The sequence below is a fragment of the Stegodyphus dumicola genome, chromosome 5, assembly GCF_044657685.1.
Source record: "Stegodyphus dumicola isolate Sdum_Otavi_A_Nest chromosome 5, ASM4465768v1".
NCBI lineage: Eukaryota > Metazoa > Arthropoda > Arachnida > Araneae > Eresidae > Stegodyphus > Stegodyphus dumicola.
In genome coordinates, this window is record NC_140772.1 from 123,677,100 (window position 1) to 123,701,056 (window position 23,957).

Below are 23,957 nucleotides of genomic sequence, written 5' to 3' on the forward strand. Positions count from 1 at the left end.
TTTCTTTTTAAGCAATTTCCTCTATATTTCATTAATGCATTAATATGTATAAAAACTTCTTATACGGTGACAGATGCAAGGGTATGAAAAGGAATTTCTTGCTCCTAGATAAGGTCAGACAATAACAACTGCTTTAGTGATGGTATAGGAAGGTATAATGAATGAAAGTTTAATTCAATGAATGTATCCTCAGCAAATATTTGAAAAATAATCTTATTTGTCTTATGCAAGGTGAGATGAATTCGCAGAACTTTGGTGATATTTTTTAGAACTACGTGTTGATCTGACTTACTAGATACCTATGACAGCACACATCCACTCGACCAAATCTAGTTATTGTATTTCTGAGCATTGAGTTCATAAAGTAACAAATCTGATTTGAATTTCATATAGAATACAAGAGACATTTTTGGAATAATTACTGTATGATTCAGGATCATAATGTTGGTAGAGGGAACTTATTCCCTCAAATTCTAATTAGCTACATTCTTTTGATCAAGAAACACATTGCAATATGTGTGTACAAGTTCTGGAAGATCATATTCCTTTATTAATATCAAAAGACTATTTCTGAAGTACTTCCCTTTTTTCTAATATGCTGTTTCACTTTTATTTGTTTCATAACACAGATTTATGTGATATGTATTCATATTCAGTTTTTTAATTTTATTTACAATGCTATGAACCACCAATAATTTATTAATTTAATTTCATTCAAAACATTTTGACGAATCAATGCTTTTGCGTATGTTAAGAAAATTCTGGATCATGGTGTAACTTTTAATTTAGAAATATCTACAAAATTAATATATTTCCAAAAAATAAATAAAGACATTTGTCTGAAAAAATACCTGATTCCTTTATAAATAAAAATCAACAAGATAGTTTACATCAATGCTGCATATCAGATGGCAGATTTGGTTTAACTCATTTAGAAGTTGCTACATTAGCAAATAGTATACGTAAATTTTAACAGAATCCAAAATAATTTTATGGTATAAAAATTTATAATTGATACATAATATTTATCACAAGTAGCACCTAAAAAGGAACTCATATTTAAGACACATGTGAAATGAAAGTAACAAAGCATTAAAATTTTACTCAGACACCAATTTACTCATCAGATCACACATCCATACATAAAAATTACTAGAATCACTAATATTTTGGGGAAAAGTAAATAAAAAAATATAATATACATTTATTTAATAAAATCTTCATAATTGCAGTCTTAATAAACCTAACCTTAAATAGATCTTCTGGACATTTTCTTTAAAAGATGGTTTCTAAATTTTTATTCATACAATACTTTAAATTTACCTCTTCAGAAAAAGTTCTTGTACCTCTAAGGTCATGAAAATAAGTATAAATATTAAATAACAAACAAAAAAGATTAGTGATGAAATAAATGTATTTACATTATAATTTGATCTGACTTTAATTTCAATACAAAATCATAAAACACGATATTCATAAAAGTTCATGACATGAAGACATATATTATATCCTCCAATCAAAAATATAATATACAGCAGAACTAAAGCAAGAAGAGGATGAAGCAATACTTGAGTATTTTCCAGGATGGGTAATGCTAAAAACAATAACACAAAAGTTAAGATGCGGATTTAAAACACAATAAATATTTAAATATGATAAAAGAAAATGACTTACCACTGTAACCTAGAAATGTAATATATATGTAATATCCCAAAGCAATCAGCCATAATGTGTTTCCAACAAATCTGGATATAAACCAATCATGACTGATGAGAACTAAAAAAAGAAATTTTTACTAGATATCAGTCTACTTATATATTTTCTCCTATTGAAATTCACTATCTTCACAAAATAAAAAATATTCTTCAATTTTGGGAGAGGGATTTAAGTTTAATGATGAAAACAGAAATGTATTAAGCATATATAATAAATTTTATTTTTGATACTTAAACATATTACTATACTATAAAGTATTGAGAATTATTTCACAAAGCACAATATTTTAATTTATTGATCAGCATTTATTACATCCACTTGAAAGTAATCTTTTTTGATTGCAATGTAATTATGCCAATTTTTTTTCCTAAGCCCCAAAATATGTTTTAAAAATGTTTCAGTGAAATGCCTTCAGAATTCACAGTGGAATTGCTTTTATTGCATTAACAGAAAAGAGTGACCAAGAAACAGCAATTTCAACTGCCTGAATATGAAAAAGTCATATAGTACTACATCAGATAAATAAAGATCTCTCAGTGAAATTTTGGGCTAAAACTTCATAAAAAAGCATCTAATTTCACTCAATTTATGTAATTTTTTAAAAATTTCATGTTTCAAAAAGAAAGAAAATAATTTATTTATCAAAATACTCGAACATAATAAATGCATGATAAAATGTTTCTGGTGGATAATAATAAATGAATGCTTAAGCACAATTAAAAAAAAAATTAAAATTCAATGTGCATATAATTTTGTGGAAAAAATAAATACTATACCATATACAAATTTAAATACAGACATTTACCTATTAAATATTAGTCACGTGTTCATATAAGCATTTCTTATAAATATCTTAAAAGTGTTCATAAGTGTTTCTTATATTAAAACACTTCAAATCAAGTCACAACAAAACAATCGAGTCTTCAAATCAATACAACAAAACCACTTTGAAGTTACTTCGAAAAACTTGACAGTATAATCTTGTAATTAAAATTTGCACTGTTTTATTTACAAGATTATACTGTCATTGCCTACAGTTTTTTAGGGATATATCAACAAAATTTTGTATGTAGTGTTTTTCTTTCACAATTAGTGATCAACATTTCTTCTAGATTTAGATACAAAATAGATGATATAAATTCAGATAAACGGAAAGTTGGAAGATTTAGAGGGAGACTGGGAAATGCGATGAAAAACTGAAAGTCTATCGGTTTTATATGGATGGTTGTCAGCCCTGACAAAAACATTAATAAAACAATTACAACACTATCTAATAAAATAAAGCAGAAAGGATGGCATGTCTCTCCATATACTGCTCAAAGTAATTTCTGAAAAATGTAAAAAGATCAGAAATTCATATTGAATAAAGGAAATTTCTAGTTTAAAAAACAAAAGAATGCAAATGTTATTAAGGCATTCAAATGCATAGGAAAAAATTATGTTTTATTTAGATGCTATAGGTAGGTATAGAGGAATAAATCAATAAAGCACTGTCCACACTACCTTTATGCAAGCCAATGTCTGGCTTGATCCTGACTTTTAGAATTTGAGGATAGTCTCCTGAAGTACTGAAGAATTTCTTGCCGCACTCTTTCTATTTGTACAGCAGCATCTTGAAAATGGCACACGTGCCTGCTCATCAGACTCCCAAATGTTCTGTATTAGGAAGAAATCTATTCATTCAGCTGGCTGGGGAAGTGTCTGACAAGTACAAAAGACAACAGTAGAAATGTTTACTCTGAGTGGCTAGGCTATTGAAATCTGAGTGGCTCTATTGAAATGTAAGCCTGGAATGTCTCAAAAGGAAGAACGACACAATAGATGTAGAATATCACTGATGCAATGCCATGCTGTATAGGCATAATGGATGACCAACAGATGGGTTCAACTATCAAATACGTATGCTGTTTTTTTAAGTAAGGTCAGTTTTTTTTTTTAATGACAATGCTTTGTTTTAAAAACCTTTATTTTAAGATTGTACATACTTTTGCTTATTTTTCTACATAGTTTCCTAGTTTATTTATGCACTTGTCATACCTTAAAAGTAAGTTTTAAAAATCCTTTTCAAAGAAGTCTGCTGTCTGCTCAGACAGCTAAGAGTTCACAGCTGCTTTCATTTTCTTGTTGTCAATGAAACGCTTCCCACCAAGATGGTGTTTGAGGTACCGGGAAAGGTGGAAATCGCTGGGAGCAAGATTGGGGCTATATGGTGCCATGGTCCAAAACTTCCCAGGTAAAACATTTGATTAAGTCCCAAGTCGTTTGAGAAGTATGAAGCCTTGCATTGTTGTGGAGGAGCAAAATTCCTTTTGACAGCATGCTGCGCCGTTTGTTTAGCAATCCTCGTCGGAGCTTCTGTACAGTTGCGCAATAGGTCAATCCTTGTGGCATAAAGTCCCCCAGCAAAACACCACGCTGATCCCAGAACACTGTTGCCATAATCTTGCGCTTTCACATTGACGGGAGAGGATGTGTTTTGCCATTTTATTGACTATTATTTGGATTCAAAGGCGATATGGGATACCCATGTTTCATCTCCAGTAATGATTTGACTCAACATGTCATCCCCTTCTTCCTCGTAACGAATCAAAAAGTCCAATGAACTGGCAAACCTCTTCTCTTTGTGTTCTGCTGTGAGGAGTTTGAGTACCCACTGAGAACACAATTTCTTAAAGTTTAGGTTTTCAGTCACAATTTTGTACACCACCGACCAAGAAACATGGGGAAATTCCAATGAAAGAGTGGTTATCGTGAATCTCCTGTTCTCACGAATTTTTGTTTCAAATCATCAGTGATTATAGGGGGCCAGCCTGAGTGTTCTTCATCATGGACGTTTGTACGCCCATCTTTAAACTCTTTGACCCATCTTTAGACTTTACTATCACTTATTGCTTCAGTGCCATAAACTTCTGTTATTTGGCGATGAATGTCTGCAGCCGACATGTTTCTTGCAGTCAAAATACGGATAACAGACCGTATCTCACACGTGGCGGGCGATTCAATCACCTTAAACATTTTAAAGACACACAGCGAAGCTTACACGACTGCTAAAGAGCTGAAACTGGAGTGAGCTTGTTTGCAAAGGATGCTGGTCAGTGGCGCTGCTGGTCAATTCCATTGCAGCGTATGCACGAACTAGGGAAGTATATGACCTTACTTAAAAAACAGTTCTCATAAAATGTCACCTCAAAGCATAACTCTCTGTTATGGGCTGTTTGACAGGCAACAGTACAGACTAAAGACAGCTGAAGATAATTCACTCAATATGATTTCTGGTCAAAAAAGCCTAACACCACTGCAAACATACTTATAGGTGTACACAGGTGAGAAGTATCTAGCTTACGGGTGTCACAAGCACAGATCCGATTCTCTGAGTTGTCTATCGATGGTCCTAGTGAACAATGATGCTCTTGTTTCATGCTGGATTATTAATAATGATGAAACAGGTGCTGCAAGAGCCTCAGGGAGCAATGTTGTGTCAGCAGGTTCTATCATTTCTTTAAATTAAGTGCTGCCTTCTTAATGCTATGTTCCATCATGGTTCAAACACTCCTGACATACTATCTAATTATGGTACTTTCCTGACCCAAATGTTGAGCAATCCTTTAATTTAATGATTCTGTAAGCCACCTGAACATCCTCTGTCAACTACTAGCATATGTTTATATTGCAAACGAATCCATTTGCAAGGTACTGAAGCATTCAAAATCAATACATGGAATTAAATTCAAATAGAAATTCTCCTCTTTTAAATACTATCTGGATACTAAGTTGCAATGCTCTGTAGCTTCAACTCATTCACTGGCTGCCAACATTTAATCATTTGCATATGGGAATCAAAAGGTATTTACAAAAGAAATTTCATTACAATCAGAAAACATTTTCTAGATACCCTTCTTTTTTTGTCTGCGTCTCCGTGTGAGGGCATGCATGCATCTTACAGAGCAGAAGGAAGAACCATCAAACACTAATGAAGTGATGTGATTTAATATGATACTGATCATGCATTTGCAGCAAAAATAGCTGCAGTTTTATCACGCAAGGCACAAATGCTGACTTCATCTTAAAATTTTCATGCTTGAAATACCAAATGCATTTATTTCTATATACTTACATGCGCGTGCATACAAGCACACTTACAGAGAGAACAACAAAAGAATTCCAGGGGGCGATACTTTCAGAGAACCAGATTTCATTCTTTAAATTGCACTTTCTTAGACCCGCCTTCAATAACAAGGAGTATAGAAGAAGAGAGAAATAAAATAATCCAGGTTCTGACATTGTCGAAACTTACTGGATGAATAGGACTTGAAATTTCAATAGCTTTGCTAAAAAAAATTAAAATTAAAGCACAGACTCAAAATCATGTGATAAGTAAAATTCTCCCTTGAATAATATGGAAAATAGACTAAGTTACAACAAAAATGATATGGAAAACAGACTAAGTTACGACGATAAGCAATTCAGATACTTTTAGGATTTGAAAAAAATGACATGTATTCAAGCGATGACTTGAAAAGATTTGACACTATCATCAAAAAGTACTCATTGTTTTTAAAAGACTAACTTTGTTATACTGATTAGCAATGAATTTTATTAATTCAGAAAATGAATGATCGGTATACTTTTGTGTTGATTGGTCGTAATTGTTTTCCCTACCCCCCCTTGTTTTATCTAGATAATTCCTTTTAAATGAAAACTGTAATACCTGTTTCCAACTCCTTAAAAAGTTTGTTATAATATCTGCAGTTTAAAATTAAAATTTTTAATATTTCACAATATGTTAATATACTTACTGTGATAAAAGAAAAGTTGAAATATATGCAAAATTACAAAAAGAGGAAAAAAGGCATTGAGATGCACATCAAATGCATAAGCCCATTCAACATCTTGGTCTTTACAAGTGGGTTTCCTTAAATATTTATTTGTTACGAACCTAGGGGGAATAGAAAGTCTACATATATGAATAAAAAAGCAACATTTAAATATATGGTACATAAAAGCACAATATATATATTTTTAAAACAGCACAGAGGAAAATTTCTAAAATAAAATATATTAAAAAATGGGAATGGCATTAAAAAAACTATATTTACCATGCACACTCACTGAACCAAAACCATAGTTTGACAAAATGTGTAATTTGTACACTTGAAATTCATAATAACGTAAATCTCTTGCATCACTCAAGTGCAGTTTATAAATTTCAATTAAAATTAATTAAAAATAAAATTATTTATAAAAATTCACTATAGAAAATTCTACAGTCTAATTTCATGAACTACATTCAAATGTTATAACCAAGAAATATTAAATTAAATATTTAAAAAAATCAGCTTTCTAATTAAATACATTAGGAGAAATAATGAAATACTTTCAGTCAAATGCAATAACAGCAAGGGCAAAAGTTAATTTAAATGAATCTACACAGAGAGCAACTGAATAAAATACCAACAGAAGAAAAGAAAAAGATATGATAAAATGGGAATAACATATTAAAAAAATACATTCAGTATTAATAACTGCTTACCAAAGACATGATGATATCAATAGTCCAACTCCAATGCAATCAATAAAAATCACCCATAGCAAAAATTTAATAAAATGAAGAAACTGGAAGTGAAGAACAACAGCAAAACCAACAGAAGAAACTACATATGGGAGGAAAATGAGAGAAAAAATAATTCATTTGATGCAAACAATGTGTAAAATTTCAATAATATATACAGTGCAGATTTAATTCAGCATAATAATACATAAGATATAAAACAAAACAAATTAATCCACTTTTCAGTATTCTGACAACAAAGATGTTGAATATGCATGAGAACTGCCATACTAAAAAAGCTCTACAACAAAGATATGCGGTCATTTTTTACATTTCTTTCAAAAACCATTAAATTGGTTTCATGGAAACTGATTTTTCATGAACATAGTTTTGCATATTCCTTGTTCTCTCCAGATCAAAAGACATCTAAAATCACAGTTCAGGATATATCTGGACGTGTCAATACACAGTTCTCTTCTTCTTGGTTCCACTGAGCATGATAATGAACTCCTTAATCCTCTCAGCGTTAAGGCCGGAAAATTCCGTACAGAAGGTTGCCTTCCACATTCATTATACATGAAAACTTCTGCTAGCTTTTAATGTATCTGATTTCAGTTTGGATGTATGTTGGAAGAAAAGGAATCAAGGTACAAAATGAGTCATTTTTTCATTCAAATCAAGAAAATATCACTTATTCATGACATTTTGAGGAACTTTGAAATTTAAAGGCTAAACCCGTAACGCTCAGAGGGTTAAAAAGGCCTCTTTGGAATACAGAATAAATGAAACAAAAGCCATAGGTTTTTCTCGCATGAAGTTTATAAATAAGAGAAGGAAACCTTTTTGCAGCAGCAGAATGGTTGATTCGACTTCCTGTGATAGTCTGAAGGTTTAAAACCAAATCTCTCGTAGTCATGTCACCATTTTCTCGCATCATCAATAATAAAAAAAAATGTTAGTGGATATAGTTATGCTCCTGGTTTAGTCTGCAACTTCAAAAGAGGTATTTCAAGGTCACAACAACACTTCCCTTATTCAAGATTGTAATTATTATGTTGTAGCATATAGGTTATCAGAAATGAACACACAAGTATATCATAAATATCATTTAAAGATACCACAGCAAATATTTAATCATACAGATACATACCCCTATCATAATTGTGAATATAAAAAGAAGCATTTTAATTCAAAAACCTGCATTTGAAGCTTTCAGATTCCTTATTTGTAAAGGACTCTTTGCTTGGTTTAAACATTACTGTCAAGCTCAGGATGCATTCTTTCCAAACATATCTTTATTCTTTGATGCATCAATATACTTTTGGAGATGCTAAGCTTATAGATAATGATGGTGTTACATGCTTACAAAAATTAGCTAATCTTTATTTTCAAATTACTTGACATTACATGATTAAAAAACTCTTTTGTGGTCTATACAGTCTCTCGGTATTTTTGGATGGCTAATATGATGCTGTAAAAACTTTTCTATTTGTATTATCTTTCAGGGGAAAAAAGGAATTCTTCTGGAGAGAATGCCAGACAACTCCATAATATTTTAACATCAGAAATTCCATGAAAGGCAAAAAACTCTTTTAACATTTCAACTGTGGCTGCTGATGATACAGAAGGAATATGCTTAATTTTTAGCCACTTGAAAAAGAATCAATAATAAATTAAAAAATTTTAACTGTCAATGGTCCTCCAAAATCAAGATGCAAATGAGACCATAAATAACTTATTTCTCAAGCATAAATAGGAGCTCGGAGAATTAAGCTTAGTTGTTTGGCATATATTACAATCTGTATCTGCAATATCAGGCATCATACACATATACAGTACAAAGTCCGAGATCAGGATGTCCAATATCCGGAATGATCTAAAATCCAGACCTCAAAGCCACAGACAACTTTTCTTTTAAATACTATTTTTGTATGCTTTACTCATGCACATTTGTTCCCCCCCCCATAACAAAACATGGAGAGTTCCAATTCTTAATTTAACTCTGGCACTAAATAAAATACCTTATTATTCAAGAAAGAATCATTTTAGCATAAATTTAAGAGGTCAATACACACAATGTATATATATATATATTTACTAAATAAGATTGAATCATCTCCTAAGATTAATTATAGTAGAATGATCTGAAAAGAGTGAATCCATACTTAGTAAGTTCTATTTCGAAAGACGTTTTTAAGTAACTTGAATGTAAATTGTTAAAAATGTTTAACGGGCACTGGAATTAAATCATGAATAACAATTGTCCGATCAATGGCAATGATTACTTGCATTTAATTTAATTCTTGCTTTTGATTTATTCCTTTCACAATTGTTATTCATGATTTAATTCCAGTCCCCGTTAAACATTTTTAACAATTTACATTCAAGTTACTTAAAAACATCTTTCGAAATAGTACTAAGTATGGATTCACTCTTTTCAGATCATTCTACTATAATTAATCTTGGGAGATAATATAATCAATCTTATATAGTAAATAAATTATTATTAACTTACTTTGCAGCAATTGCACAAGTAGTAGAATAACTTAATTTCGCACATAATGAAGTTAAGATCATACAACATATCTATATATATATATATACAGGGTGCCACCCGTTTAACTGCCAAACGGCTACATCTATACTCATAAATGTGGTGTCTAGGTATAGTAAAGTGGCCATGAGCTCCTAGATGAGATAGCTTACAGTGCCACCTGGTGGAAAACGGCAAAGTTACCATCTCTATCTCGAAAGCGGTACGAGATAGGAAAAAAAGTTAATAACAAAATTACAGCATCCTCAATTTAGTACAAAAAGACATCTTATGGACATGAATGTTACAGACAGAAGGTTTTAAACATGTATTTGTTTGTTTGCAATTTCCTACATTGTGTCGAGAGGAAACAATCTTAGAAAGAAAACAACGATTAGTTATCATAAGCTACCTTTATTTCCAATACTCAAACTTATCTCCATCATCTGAAATGCACATCTGGACCCTTGTTAGAACTTTATGCTGTAGCACAGCGGATAACACGTTTGCACAAGCATCTGTAATACATTGTTAAAGTTCCTGCAATGTTTGTAGAGGTGTCGCACACACCTGCTGTTTAAGGTATCCCCACAGGAAAAAGACTAGTGCAGTCAGGTAAGATGACCGTGGAGGCCATTCTTAGAAGTCACCACACCCAATTATTCATTCTTCGAATTCCACCATCAGGTACTGCTTAACTCATGACACCTTGTGCGCAGGCACACCAACATGTTATAGCCATCTATTCTGGAGTTGAAGCAATGGCAGGTTCTCAACAAAAGTGGGTATTACATCTTGCAGAAGTTCTAAATATTGTGCGGCCATTAATGTACCCTGGTAAAATATTGGGCTGATTAGCCTGTTATTATAAATTCCTCACCAAACATTAATCGAAAACCATATTTGATGTCAAATGTTGGCAGAACATGATGGATTTTCCAGTGCCCAGCAATGGGTGTTCTGTTTATTGTATATTTCATTCCACAAAAAACATACCTCATCCATCCACACTATATCTGCAAAGAATGTTGGCTGTACCTCTATTTGGTTCATCACAGAGTTGCACCATGCGAAACATCTCTGGGCATCCCTGTACGCCTGATTAGGTGTTGGCTGGTATGGATGAGTACTTAATTCATTTAGGATTTTCCAAGCGTGACTTTTTGAGTAGCCACAGTTTTCACTTCTCTCTTTTGTGCTGCTGTTTGAATATGTGAGGGCGTATGATAATATATCTTCCGTTTGTACTTTCTACCTTACTTTAGCTGGTCTGCCGAATCAAAATTGGCTAGTCCCGTAGCCTGTCTCTCTTAAATATTTCACAACTACTAGGATGGTTTTATATAAAGGATGCGGGCCTGCAGAAAAAAAAACTGTGATACAACCACGCTGTCGATTGTGCCTTGTGCCCACATTCACTGTCACAAACCATCTCACAAAAATTATCTTTTGAAAATAGTCCATTAGCATGAGTTTCAACATACAAACCCTGGGAGATATATCTTTTATAGCTGTCTCAGATGAACAGGTGTGATGTTTCATACACTATCTGCATAATGCATAAATTCACAAACAAAGATCAAATTGCGTTGAGTTGATGCGTTTTGGGACACGATTGCGCATGATCTGCATATTATCTACTCTATTTGTAAAGACAATCAGTACAAGAATGCACCCCAGGATTTAAAGTCTTCTCGATAATGAATTACAAGCGATACCACTGTAGCACGATGTGAGCTCGTTTTTCATTCGAAAGAAAATCATTTCTCCTTTCGTTCAAGTTTCGAAAATCGCAAAGAAACACATGTGCGTTTTCAGTGTTCTGTTATTAGCATTCATATCCACAAGGTGTCTTTTCGTACTAAATCGATGATGCTCTACAACTTTGTAATTTACTTTTTCTTCCTGTCTTGTACCATCTTCGAGATAGAGCCTCTAATTCCACCGTTTTCTACCATCTAGTAATGCATAGTTGCTTTACTATACCTAGACACCACTTTTATGACTACAGATGCAGCCGTACGGCAGTTAAACTGGACTTTAGTGGGCCCCTGTATATATGGAAAATTCATTATGCTTCGTTTATTATATTTGAAATTCTGAGGAATCATTTTCTTCAGATCATCTCCTCAACACCCAGTTCAGCACACATGATAATATAGAATCCTCTAGTGTTGCTTTAGCTATTTATTTGCACATACTGAAGGATCTTTAAAAACTTTCAGAAAAAGAACTTCAAGAGGTCGTGGAATTTCAATCTAATCGATAGTCTGGCAGTCTACTTAATATATCGGCATTTCAAATTTCCTTACATGTTCCATACAAGAGTAAAATCATACATGTTCTGTTATGTTATCATCTTATGCAAGGATATAATATCAGCTTAGGAAAAAAGTGCCAAACGAGGCTCAGGATCACTCACAATTGTGAATTTATGACCATACTAAATGTGAAATTTCTAAATACCTGCTATAATATTTAATGCTTCCTTATTAATTTATACATCACTTCCTTCAGTTGAAGTTATAATTCTAGACACACAAGTAACTGGAACTTCAAGACCATCTGGAAGTTTGTGAGTTAGGGCATAACTTATTTCATATGTGGAAGCATCAAAAATAAGGATTATATGCAAATTTTCATCAAAATGCATTAATGCACTTTCTGCAGACTGATTTCCATGGAGTATTTTCCAACAAGCCATTTAAAGGCTCCACAACTGTTGCTTTATTAGGTACTAAACCACAATAAAAATTTAATAAGCTTAAAATTGTTGGTAATTGTTTATTTTTTAGAAACTGGAGCAGATTGCAAGGCTTTGATTTTGGATTAAATAGATATATATTCTCTCTCAATCAATTCTGTATTGCACAAATTTCATTTAAGTTACATAGGATTGACATTTTTCTTTATTTAAATGCAAACATGTTTCTTAAAGATGGGTCAGAACTTATCATAGTCTAAAAGCAAGATCTTTTAAAGACTTATCCATACTTATTATTTTTCATCAAAATATGAAATAATGCCTTCTAACATACCAAATATACCATCAAATAATGTTTTGAAATAATCTATAAGCAACTTTAATTCCATACTGCATGTACACTTTACCTCGTAAGAAATTCTGAGCATTTTACCTGGACAAGCTTCAGTAGATTTATTGTTGACTAACAGTTGTAGTTAGACTTAAGTCAAACTGATTTTTGTGAAATAAATTCCATGATTTACACTAGATATTTAATAACTAGAAATTTACACTAGGAAATGGAATAGTTCCAAGTAATAATAATTGCAATTAAATTTTAATATGCATTTTTTAAAATGAAATTTATTATTCAATTCTTCTGATACATGTGACAATTTTTTAAAATTTATTTATTTTAAAATTTTTTATACATTTTTTACGACAATTTTACTTATTGGATTGGATATAGCAAACCAAGCATACAGTCTCTTGAAATTCTTTATAGCAGAGTTTACCTGTATTTTATTTGCGTTACCTCAGCAACACTAAGTCGAAAAGGAGTGACATGTGCTCAAAATCATTAACTAAACTAGCTTTTTTGCTGTTTTATCATCTGTCAGCAAGAGGCAGGATAGAAATTTCTCATTTGTGTAGGAAAAATAAGGTCAACTTTGAATTTTGGATCCCCCCTAAAAAAACCAAGAAGACATGAGCTATATATCTTCAGCCTACTTTTTAAAATATTTTTTGCATTTTATTTTTAAAAAAAAATTTCAAACTTCAATCATTGGGAAAGCCTAATATGGTGTTACATAACCCATATAATATGGTAATATTTGCTTATGATGCAATAAATACGCTAATATTCTAATATGATAATTATTGCTTATGATGCAATAAATATTAACAATATATAAAAGAAAACTAGCTCATTCACTGCTTTTAGCACGTTGAGCACGGCGCCGGTACCGGGGGATCGACAGTGAACTTTCCGTGTGGCCGGTGTCGGTCCCTGGGGACTGGCACTGGAATTTTCGTTTGGCTGGCGTCGGTCCGCGGGGCCAACAGTATTAAAGTTAAAAAATAAATATAGTCTCAATGAAATGTGATCAAATTTAGTTTTAATGAAATGTATTGAAACATTCTAAACAAAAATACAGCTTAGCTTTGCGGCTTAGCTCACTGCCGGCTGAACGGAAAGGACAGCAAATTCGGCGGCGTGCTCAACGTGTTAAATGTACACACACACAAGCATGCATATGTATATGGGAGAACAAATACAGGGAAGAATATGAAGATACATTTACCTAGCACATGGCAAGCACAAAAATTTACACTAATACTTTTCATTTTCCTTAAATTAACAAGTTTAAACTATCACTAATAAACATATTAAAAATAAATTGTTTCAAAGATTATGCATAGCTTAGTGCAAACATATACATACCAATTAGACAAAAACTAAGAAGTACCAAAAAAGCAGGATCATCTCTGGCAAACTGATTTTTTGTTTCTACAAAGAGGAAAAATATTATTTTATGGTAACTTTAAAGTAATTTGAAGAGCAGGTTTTATAGTACATACATTTATAGTATATACATATTACAGGAATATGAAATATTACAATTAAATTATTTTCCCCGAAATGTTTCATTTTACTAATTTGTTTAATTTCTTCTGAAATCAATCATAAAATAAAAATTAATAATAAATTAGAAAGAGAAATTAGTTTATATTGATACATTTCTCCCTCCTCCACGCTTTTACAAATGACAAAAAATATGTACCTGTGATATATAATGCATTACACAATTCAAGAAAGCAATCCTATTATGCAGTGTAAGTAGAAAGTTGTATACACCTTTCATAACTTTTTCAGTTTAATGCAGAAAAATACATTCATCTAACTTCACAGATATTTATTAAATTTTTAATATAAAAAGTAAATGACAAAGAAATTTTTTTGAATATTCTGTTTTCATCACATTTGGAAAGTCCAAAGCCAGCAAAAACTGTCTCAGTGAGCCCAAAAAAAGAAGGAGGAGACAGTTCTATATCTCCTGTTCTAGTTAGCCGTTCGACTAACTTCAAATTGTAATTTTCCTGCCTCAAAATCATGATTGGGCATATGCATTAGATTTATGTACAGCATTGCTCTAATATATATCTTATATTCCAATGCAAAACTGAATTTTTCTAGAAAGATATGTCAGTGCTCCCCTATATTTTGGTACTATGCCTCAAATGATGCATAAATATTAAATTTTACAATAATCTTGCTAGCCATTTCAGAAATATAAAATTTGGTCCTAGTTTTTAAATTTCAATTTCTAATTCACACCCAATAATATTTCACTTCCTAAACTTCAAATCTGTATAAAACCTGACAATTTTCTTCTCCTTTCAATGATTGACTATGTGCTGTTTCAGAGTTTCAAAATTAAAATTATTCAGCTACCAATATAAGCAGACTCTATTTTAAACATTAAATTTTTATAATATTCAGAAAATGGCAAAATTATTTTAAACTATGTATTTTAAAATAAGATGCAAGAAAAACACTTTTTTTTCCAGGAAATTCCAGGAAATTTTCCAGGAAAAGAAGTTCTGTATCCTTCTAATAGACAATCTTATCTTACTTAATTGTATAGTTACTTAACAGATTGATAGAGGGTGTCTCTAAAATTGTTGTTTTTACCCATTTTTTTTTCTTCTGCCATTTCATTTAAATTTACATGGTTAGATTTATTATCATTTAATATTAATAATTTTTTTGTTCCACAAAATATTTACTTCTTTTCTTGTGATTTATACTGCATATAAGAAAACTTTCAACGTGCGAACAAAAGGGTGGAAGATTTTTGTAAAAATCAGATTAGCTGGTTTAAACATTTCAATATATTATTCAACATTAATATAATTAAAAGTGAACCCTTAAATGTTATGGATAGAGATCATATCAAAAATTCTGCATATATCTTGAATGAAACAGATAAGAGGTAAGACAAAATACACCCGATTTCATACTGCTATATTTAGTTGTTTCAAAACCTATTTACAAAAATTTTGTTGTAAGCAAGAGTATTAAAAAAAGGGAGCTAATGAATTTAGAGATAAATTAAACACTGTTGCCACTTAAAATAACAGTTATTCCATTTGCTTCTTATTTCAACTCTTTGTAATGTGAACGGTAATATGAGAATAAACTGACAACAAAGATTTGAAGACAGCATTTTAAAAACTTTTCACGATTCAACGGACAAATTGGATGTGAAAGAAATAATAAGCATAAACATTGCTTTTACAAATAAAATAGTCTGAAAAAGAGGTGGTGTCATCTAGTATAAAAGTGATTAACTAACTAATGAAATTCAGTAGATCGCCAGTTGAGACAATACCAGAAGTTCTTCAAAAAAACTGAAATGAGGAGAAACACACAAATTTAAAATTAAAATTTTTAATTAAATGTTTGCTATTTTCTGATTATCTGCACCCCTTCCCAAAAAATCACCAACCACTGGCGATTAATAATTCAAACTTAGAATAACAGCTGCGAATTTTTTTTTTTTATTATTTGAATGGATGTCGTCGGCATGGGGCATTTGACATTACATGCTTTTTCCCTTCCCCAGGAACCCCACAGCACACCTTATCGAGTTAGTTCGAATTCAGGTTTTGTATGAATAGGAACAGTTATATTCCTCTTGATCAGTTACTGATTTAACTGATCAGATACTTGATTAATTTAATTTGAATCTGAACCATCATTTTAGTATTATAATTAAAGATTTTGTCACTAACGTAAATAAACTTCTTTTTAATGTGTAGAGACATCAGGTTATTTCTAAGCAGAAGACATGAAAAATGTGCAATGCCCTAGCTGGGACTTATACCATGGACCTCTTGAATATGCGCTGAGTGTGCTCACCACTACACCACGAAGGTATGTTAAGAAGGCGGAAAAAATACCTTATCTACTCCCCCTTTTAAAGGGTGACTGGGGATTACAGGATCCAATCACCAAATCCTGGTGGTGGAGAATCGTCATCCACCATCCTTTTAGTTTGGGTGCCACTATAGAGACATTAGGTTATTTCGAAGAAGACATGAAAAATGTGAAACGCCCTCGGAAGGGCTCGAAACAAGGACTCTCGAATACGTGCCAACTGAACACTATACCACAAAGGTGTGCTAATAAGGTGGGAGAAATACCTTATAAATGATTTGATTCAACGTTCATAATTCACAATGCAGTGATGCATTGGCTGGGAAGTTCTGGATTTGCACACTGTAACTGTGTAAAGTTTGCTCAAAATAAGATTAAATTTTCTTTTTTTTGAATTTTTGGAATGCACAAGTAAACTTTTCATAAAAATACACGACCTAGAGCATTTAAAAGAGTTTGCTCAAAATAAGATTAAATTTTCTATTTTTTGAATTTTTTGGAATGCACAAGTAAACTTTTCGTAAAAATACACGACCTAGAGCATTTAAAAGAGTAAAGATTTTCCCCATTATATATCACGCTAATAAAAGAGCACAGATGACACAAGCGTTAATGTATGATTGGTTTGAAAATCAGGTACTATTCCGTTTTGAGGACTGTAAAAAAATTGCAGCGAAAATGTATGCGCAAAAGGGCCAAATTTAGCACACGCGCTGATTTCAGATTGTGCAAGTTTATATTTCTTAAGACGCCATTGAAATACTATTTTAATTTTAAAATCCTTTTTTGATATCCTATGGATTTAACAATTTGGGAATTGCCGGTGACGAAAAGTCTTCAATAGAATTTTGAGTAAAGTACAGAATCACCCACTGCTTGACGCGTTTTTAAGAATTGTACATACTCGGTATCCATGTACACATCGACCTATTTTCACTTAAAAAAAATCCCAGAATTGCACAAAAATGGCACTGAGCACACCCTTGACTTTATCTATGTGCACATCGACCTATTTTCACTTAAAAGTAAAAGAAAATTGACAAAAATCCAATTGTTTTTACTCTTGTAAAAAGCGGCAAACAAATAAGTGGGCGATTCTGCACTTTACCGAGAATTTTTTCATAGAAAAGGCATCATTCATTATAGAAAATGATGTTTGAACAACCAACGAGATGAAATTATGCTTTAGCCATAACTCGGTAGTGAAATAGTGATGCATCCATTCAGTTATGTTTAGCAATTTTTATATAAATTATAATAATGATATGAAACAGTTATTTACTCTTATGCTTCCATTCAGTCATGTTTAGCTTTTTTAATATAAATTATAATAATAAAAATTTATTATATGAAATTAACTTTTCATCTAAATTAAAACATTAATCTTAGATAGTTATACTTCCTTTATTGCGTTAGGGTTGCCACAATTATTTTTGGCAGCACAGGCATCAACAATAGTTTGGCGATTTTTTACGGCTCTCAAAACCGAAAATCATTTTATACTTTAAATTCACAAATTAGATCCATATATTTTCAACTACTTTCGGTTCTAAATGTGTTATGATGCATTTAAATTTAATCTAATCCTGGTTAATATTAGCAATTGAGAACTGTGCTTTAATTTGGAAGAACGAACTATCTGGTTTTTCTGCCCAAAAGATGGAATTTTAATGCTTACCTTGTTCACAGTAAATTCCTCAACAGGAGTATTCTAAACAGCACTTTCAGTTTGCATAGTTTGATGTTTAGATGAAATTATTCATCCCAAGAGTCACCAGATGTTATGGATGCTATGCTGAGTCAATATATGGAATAATTTAATGACCTAAATGATAATTCCAGAACAGATGAATCGTATTTTAATTTACAAGAATAAAAGGAGATGTTAGAGTTACAACATCAAAGCAAAGACTTCTTTGTTTATATTTTTCTTGTTGCCAATCTAGAGAAACTACACAAAAACAATGATAATATTATACACAGAGGGAACTGCTACAAACTTCAGCAAAGCAGGAAGGCACAATCACGGAACTGAGAGAGCAACTGTCTCTTCAGCCTTCAAAAACTAGTTATTTCTGAAGTACGGGAAAGTTTTTAGCAATAAGAGGTTAAAAAGTTTATCAAAATAAACTTTCTAGAACAATCCCCAAATTCCAATGGCATTGCTTCCACCAAAAATATTTCTGAAAAACAGACTCCATCAAATCAAAAATCATATTCTATTCCTAAAATTTAAAGATTCAAAAAGAATACCTTAAAATAGCAGAAATCAACTAAGTTTGGCACTTAATCTGCAAAAACTGCATATCCATATCAATAATATCTGCACTAGGAAGTCTAAAACATTTTTAATCAGTGTCGAAAAGCAAACTTAGAACATTTACAACACTCAGTCCCTAAAAACTCACATCTGCAAGCTTCCGTGATTGTTCATACATTAAAACCCAAAAGTATCAGGATAATGGTGTCTAACGTACCCTTTTCAGCAGCTAGAGAAGATATCAAACTGTTCTTTCTGAAAATTACATCAAATTATGATCATGATACCTCTTAATGTTTCACAATTCGCTGATCTGAAAATAGAAATAATTGGATTGTCGAAATTTCCTCAGATTCTTTCCACTGTTTTACCTCATCAGCAGGTCTTCATTGGATTCAAGTTGAGTTCTTTCCATCCTCATATTTCACTTGCCCATTGTCTTCATTCTCAAGGTCTTAGACGAAATAGTCGTAATAGTCAAAATGCCTTACTGCTGTTCCATTTGCACAAAACGATACTCTCATAGAGGATGTTCCTCAAACATAAAACTGTGTAAATTCTGTTCGCAGTAACCAAGATATTGGTTGTTCATTGCCTACAGATCATGCTGCTTTTGAAAGAATATGGCAGCTTTATCAGAGTCAACTAAACAAATTATTATATTTGGACAAAGCTACAATCTGCAATGATATCAACATGCACAACTGAAAATTCTTCAATTGCAATTAACAAGCAAGAATACAGTATAAAGAATAACAATCCTACTCAAGATTTTAGCATGGACAATAATATATAATAGAAACAACCTCTAAAGCCCCGTTCACATGCAATGCTCCTTCGCACAGCTGCCATTAGCAAGAGGAGAAAAAGGAGACATGAAAGAGTTTTGTCTTTAGGGCCCATTCAGAAGACCACCGTCTTCCTTCCCTTTACACCTAAGCCTCTGTGAACAATCACGTCTCCGAATTGGCAGATTTCTAATATTGTTTACACATTTTTAACGTTGTTTACTGTTGTTAATTTTGTAATCTGTACTTTCGCAGCTGGTACCTGAACTTTCGTAATGGTTCCTGAAAAATATATGCTTTTTAATTATTGTTATTATTAGTTTATAAGCTGTTATTTACTTCACTCTTGGTGCTTGTCGCTATGGTTAAAAGATGGTCATGGATTTTTAAACTGCTTCCCCATAAGATTGAGAACTCAAACTTTGTACATACGCTGCTTGTAGATGTGGTGTCCCGCTTTTGATTTTTAGAGGATTAGATTTTTTTCAAATTTAAAGTTGAAATGATTTTTTGCAGATATTAAGAAATAAACTGAGAATCTCAGAATATTACAGTTTGCACCATAACACACTGTGGAGGAAAAAAAAAATTAAATGAAATTTTTAGCGTAATTTTTTAAAAAATATTTTGAGAGAATTTTTTAAAATCATTCATATTTTTAGACTTTTTGACACCCATTAATTTTAAAATTTCACATCTAAAAATATATCGGTTACAAATTCCGACATTTTCAAAGCTTATAAAACAAACTTTTTGCATTTAAAAAAAAAAATGATAAAGGAAATTAATTGGATGTTTTTTTTACTTTTTTGAAAGATATGCAATGAAGCAGAATAGGAAATATTGGTTCTTCTTGGGCATCAATTCGAAACATCGGTTTCAAAGTAATAATCTCATCATACTACACTATTTTTATGACATTATTTATGCTATATAAGTTGTTATTGTTGCCAGTTGTTAGTTCAGCATAAAATTGGAGAAATTCCTGAGTTAACTTTCTCTTAAGATGCGTTTTGCATTCCGTTGTGTTTAACATTCTTATTAGATTGAAGCATATCTACTGATTATACTTAGTGATATTCTAAATACTTGTACGAGTATTTCTGTGGAAAATTCTAGAACTTTGAAGTGTTTCTGTTCATAAAATAAATTTAATTAAGCTATCATCTGATTTGAGTGCAATGACAATCATTTACAAACTATTATCAATCTATTACAAACCCGTACGTACGCAACAATATTATAATTAATTAATGTATTAAAATTGTTTTGAACTTTTTTTACAAAACAAAAACAGGTAAAGAAACATTCTGCTTGCGTTTTATGAGTTTTTGCAACTTTTCTGGCCACATAAGGGTTTCAAAAAAGGTTTGTAATTTATGTTTATATTTACCAATTGAATAAATAGCATTAGGTTTGATTTATATATATATATGTGTGTATTGAAATTCAGTAATAAAATTTTAAAGATTTGAAATGATTAAATGTCTATTTAGACATTTTGTATTTTTTAAACTGCATATGCAAACTGAGAAACCTTTTTGCATTTTTTCAATAAATCCTTTTACTTAAAGTCCTAAAACATATACAGGTATGGACTAATTTTTTTATTATTTTTTACTGCTTATTTGAAATTATATACTTTATAGAAACAAGGATGGGTTTTGCAAAATACTGAAAGGAAAAATTATTTGAAATGAAAATGTGACCGAGATCATATTTTTTTAAAGATTTTAGATAAAAGTATATTTTTATTTTTTTCTCAGAAACTACAGTCAAAATCTTTAATCTGGACATCCAAAATCCGGAATGATCTATAATCCGGACCTTAAAGATACAAACTTTGTGAGCATGCGTAAACGCATAATGCGTTTACGTATGTGCATAATACATTTACGCATGCACGTTTAATGTATAACGGACGGTATAAGCTGAGCTAAAATTATCTAATTATCTATTTCAGTTAATGTTGCAGACTGCGTTTTTCCTTATTCTTCTAATTGGATCCGGCTTATTATTTTTTGTAGACTGTTAGGGCAATTTTATAAAAGTAAGCTTGAATTTTCGATTATGTCAAAAAGAATTTCTGATTCTGGAGCTGCCAAAGGATCTACAAAGCGAAAGCATGTTTCGATGCCCATCAAACAAAAAGTGGAATTGCTGCAAACAATGGACTGCAAACAAAGGCATATCCCTTGTTTCTCTAACCATTCCGAAATCCGTTTATCAATTTCATGCTGCTCTGCGGGTGGGGCGTAACGTCGCGCAATGAACTGGAAGTTGATCTGTCAGCGCTATCCTTATCTTCAGGGCATATGCTTTTATTTTATTCGGCTTATAATTGCTTACTAAATGTAGTATTTCATCTCGATGTACTCCATCTTTGACATGATTTAAATCAAATTCTCGTCATTATAAATATCACAAATATACATCAAGTAGTTTTCTGGTTGCAATTTTCTAATTTCGACTATGCGTCGTCGCGCAATGAACTGGAAGTTGATCTGTTAGCGCTATTCTTATCTTCGGGGCATATGCTTTTATTTTATTCGGCTTATAATTGCTTACTAAATGTAGTATTTCATCTCGATGTACTCCATCTTTGACATGATTTAAATCAAATTCTCGTCATTATAAATATCACAAATATACATCAAGTAGTTTTCTGGTTGCAATTTTCTAATTTCGACTATGCGTCGTCGCGCAATGAACTGGAAGTTGATCTGTCAGCGCTATCCTTATCTTCAGGGCATATGCTTTTATTTTATTCGGCTTATAATTGCTTACTAAATGTAGTATTTCATCTCGATGTACTCCATCTTTGACATGATTTAAATCAAATTCTCATCATTATAAATATCACAAATACACATCAAGTAGTTTTCTGGTTGCAATTTTCTAATTTCGACTATGCGTATTGTATGTTTCATGCATGTGCGCGTTGAAAGAAATGTTTAATAGAGTAAACAAATAAATATTACGCTTTTTTTTTGTAGATTTTGATACCCTTTAGATCATAATTGCTCTTTATTTCATAAATTATGGTTTCATATTTTATATTTTATAATTTCTGCTTGCCATCTTAGCAGATTTAAATTGATGATCTATAATCTGCAAAAAACGATAATCCGGAATCGCCGAAGCCCCGACGAGTCCGGATTACAGACTTTTGACTGTAATTCATTAATTACAAAATCATTCCTTGAAGTTATTAAAAACACTCTAATAAATACAATAAAAAAATTGGGGGAAGACATTGAAAATTGTAGGAGAAGAAAAACATTTTAATTGTAAAATATTTCTTCAAAAATTTTAATTAAAAAAAATTACTAGCAAAAACTTTTTTTTAAGCTTAAAATTATTGTCTCACAAAACCATTTAATAATATTCATAAAATGTAGATGAAAATGCTGAAATTTTTTTTTAAAAAAATCACTCAAAAGGTATTGAGTCCCTTGTCGCATTGAAGCCGATATGCACTTGCCTTAACTTTAGTTTTAATCTGAACGATATTTCTGAATCAAATAACCTTGTTTATATTTGTCTATAATTTCCATATTCTGTGCAGTTCTATCTAATTTTTGGGGGGATGCTATCCCATCCCTAGACATCTCTCAGTATGAGTGTTTCGCTGACAGTGCAGTGAGCAGTAACTAAAATTAAATGAACTGCACGGTATAGTACGGAAAATCTCCCCATTTGCCCTGCTCCCGAGAGGTAAGGAACATTCAACCGAATTCTACCTTCAATTCGGCGAGGCAGTTAATGCTTGTCCCATATGAATGGGACACGTTGAAAGAACCGGTTTTCGCTACCGGTTGAATCTGCTCTTGTGAATGGGGCTTAACATTATGAAAAGCTTAATACCATTTTCTTCAATTCAGTTTCTCCAAATCAACCTACAACAGGCAAAACCAGCATCTGATCATCTAGCAGAATTCTTATCCCAAAACCACAAAGACTTTTTGTTTTAATTCAAGAACCCTACTCTACTGACAGGAAAGTAAGCAGCATTCCAATGTCTTTCAATATTCTCCCCAGTCCCCTAATCAACATCCCAGAGGAGATATCATCAGTTCCAATCACTGGCACCCAATCCTAATTAAAGTCAAAAGAGATCTACTTACAATCTGTCTTAATAGTTCCAACTCTTAACTACTTATTTCAAGTGTTTATGCATCTCGCTCTGAAGGTATTTCCA

General features: G+C 31.8%; 1 protein-coding gene across 3 annotated transcripts in view; it reads right to left on the bottom strand.

The window, feature by feature from the left end:
• Positions 1-834: 834 nt before the first annotated feature.
• Unc50 (Unc50 RNA binding protein) overlaps positions 835-23,957 on the bottom strand; it is a 55,638-nt gene continuing 32,515 nt past the window's right edge. For all 3 annotated transcript variants that reach the window (XM_035359628.2, XM_035359627.2, XM_035359629.2), the window contains 5 exons: positions 14,210-14,275; positions 7,247-7,367; positions 6,513-6,652; positions 1,675-1,776; positions 835-1,594 (listed from right to left, as the gene is read on the bottom strand). In XM_035359628.2, coding sequence (XP_035215519.1) covers positions 1,458-1,594; positions 1,675-1,776; positions 6,513-6,652; positions 7,247-7,367; positions 14,210-14,275 — 566 coding nt within the window. In that variant the 3' untranslated portion in view covers positions 835-1,457. The remainder of the gene's footprint in view (positions 1,595-1,674; positions 1,777-6,512; positions 6,653-7,246; positions 7,368-14,209; positions 14,276-23,957) is intronic.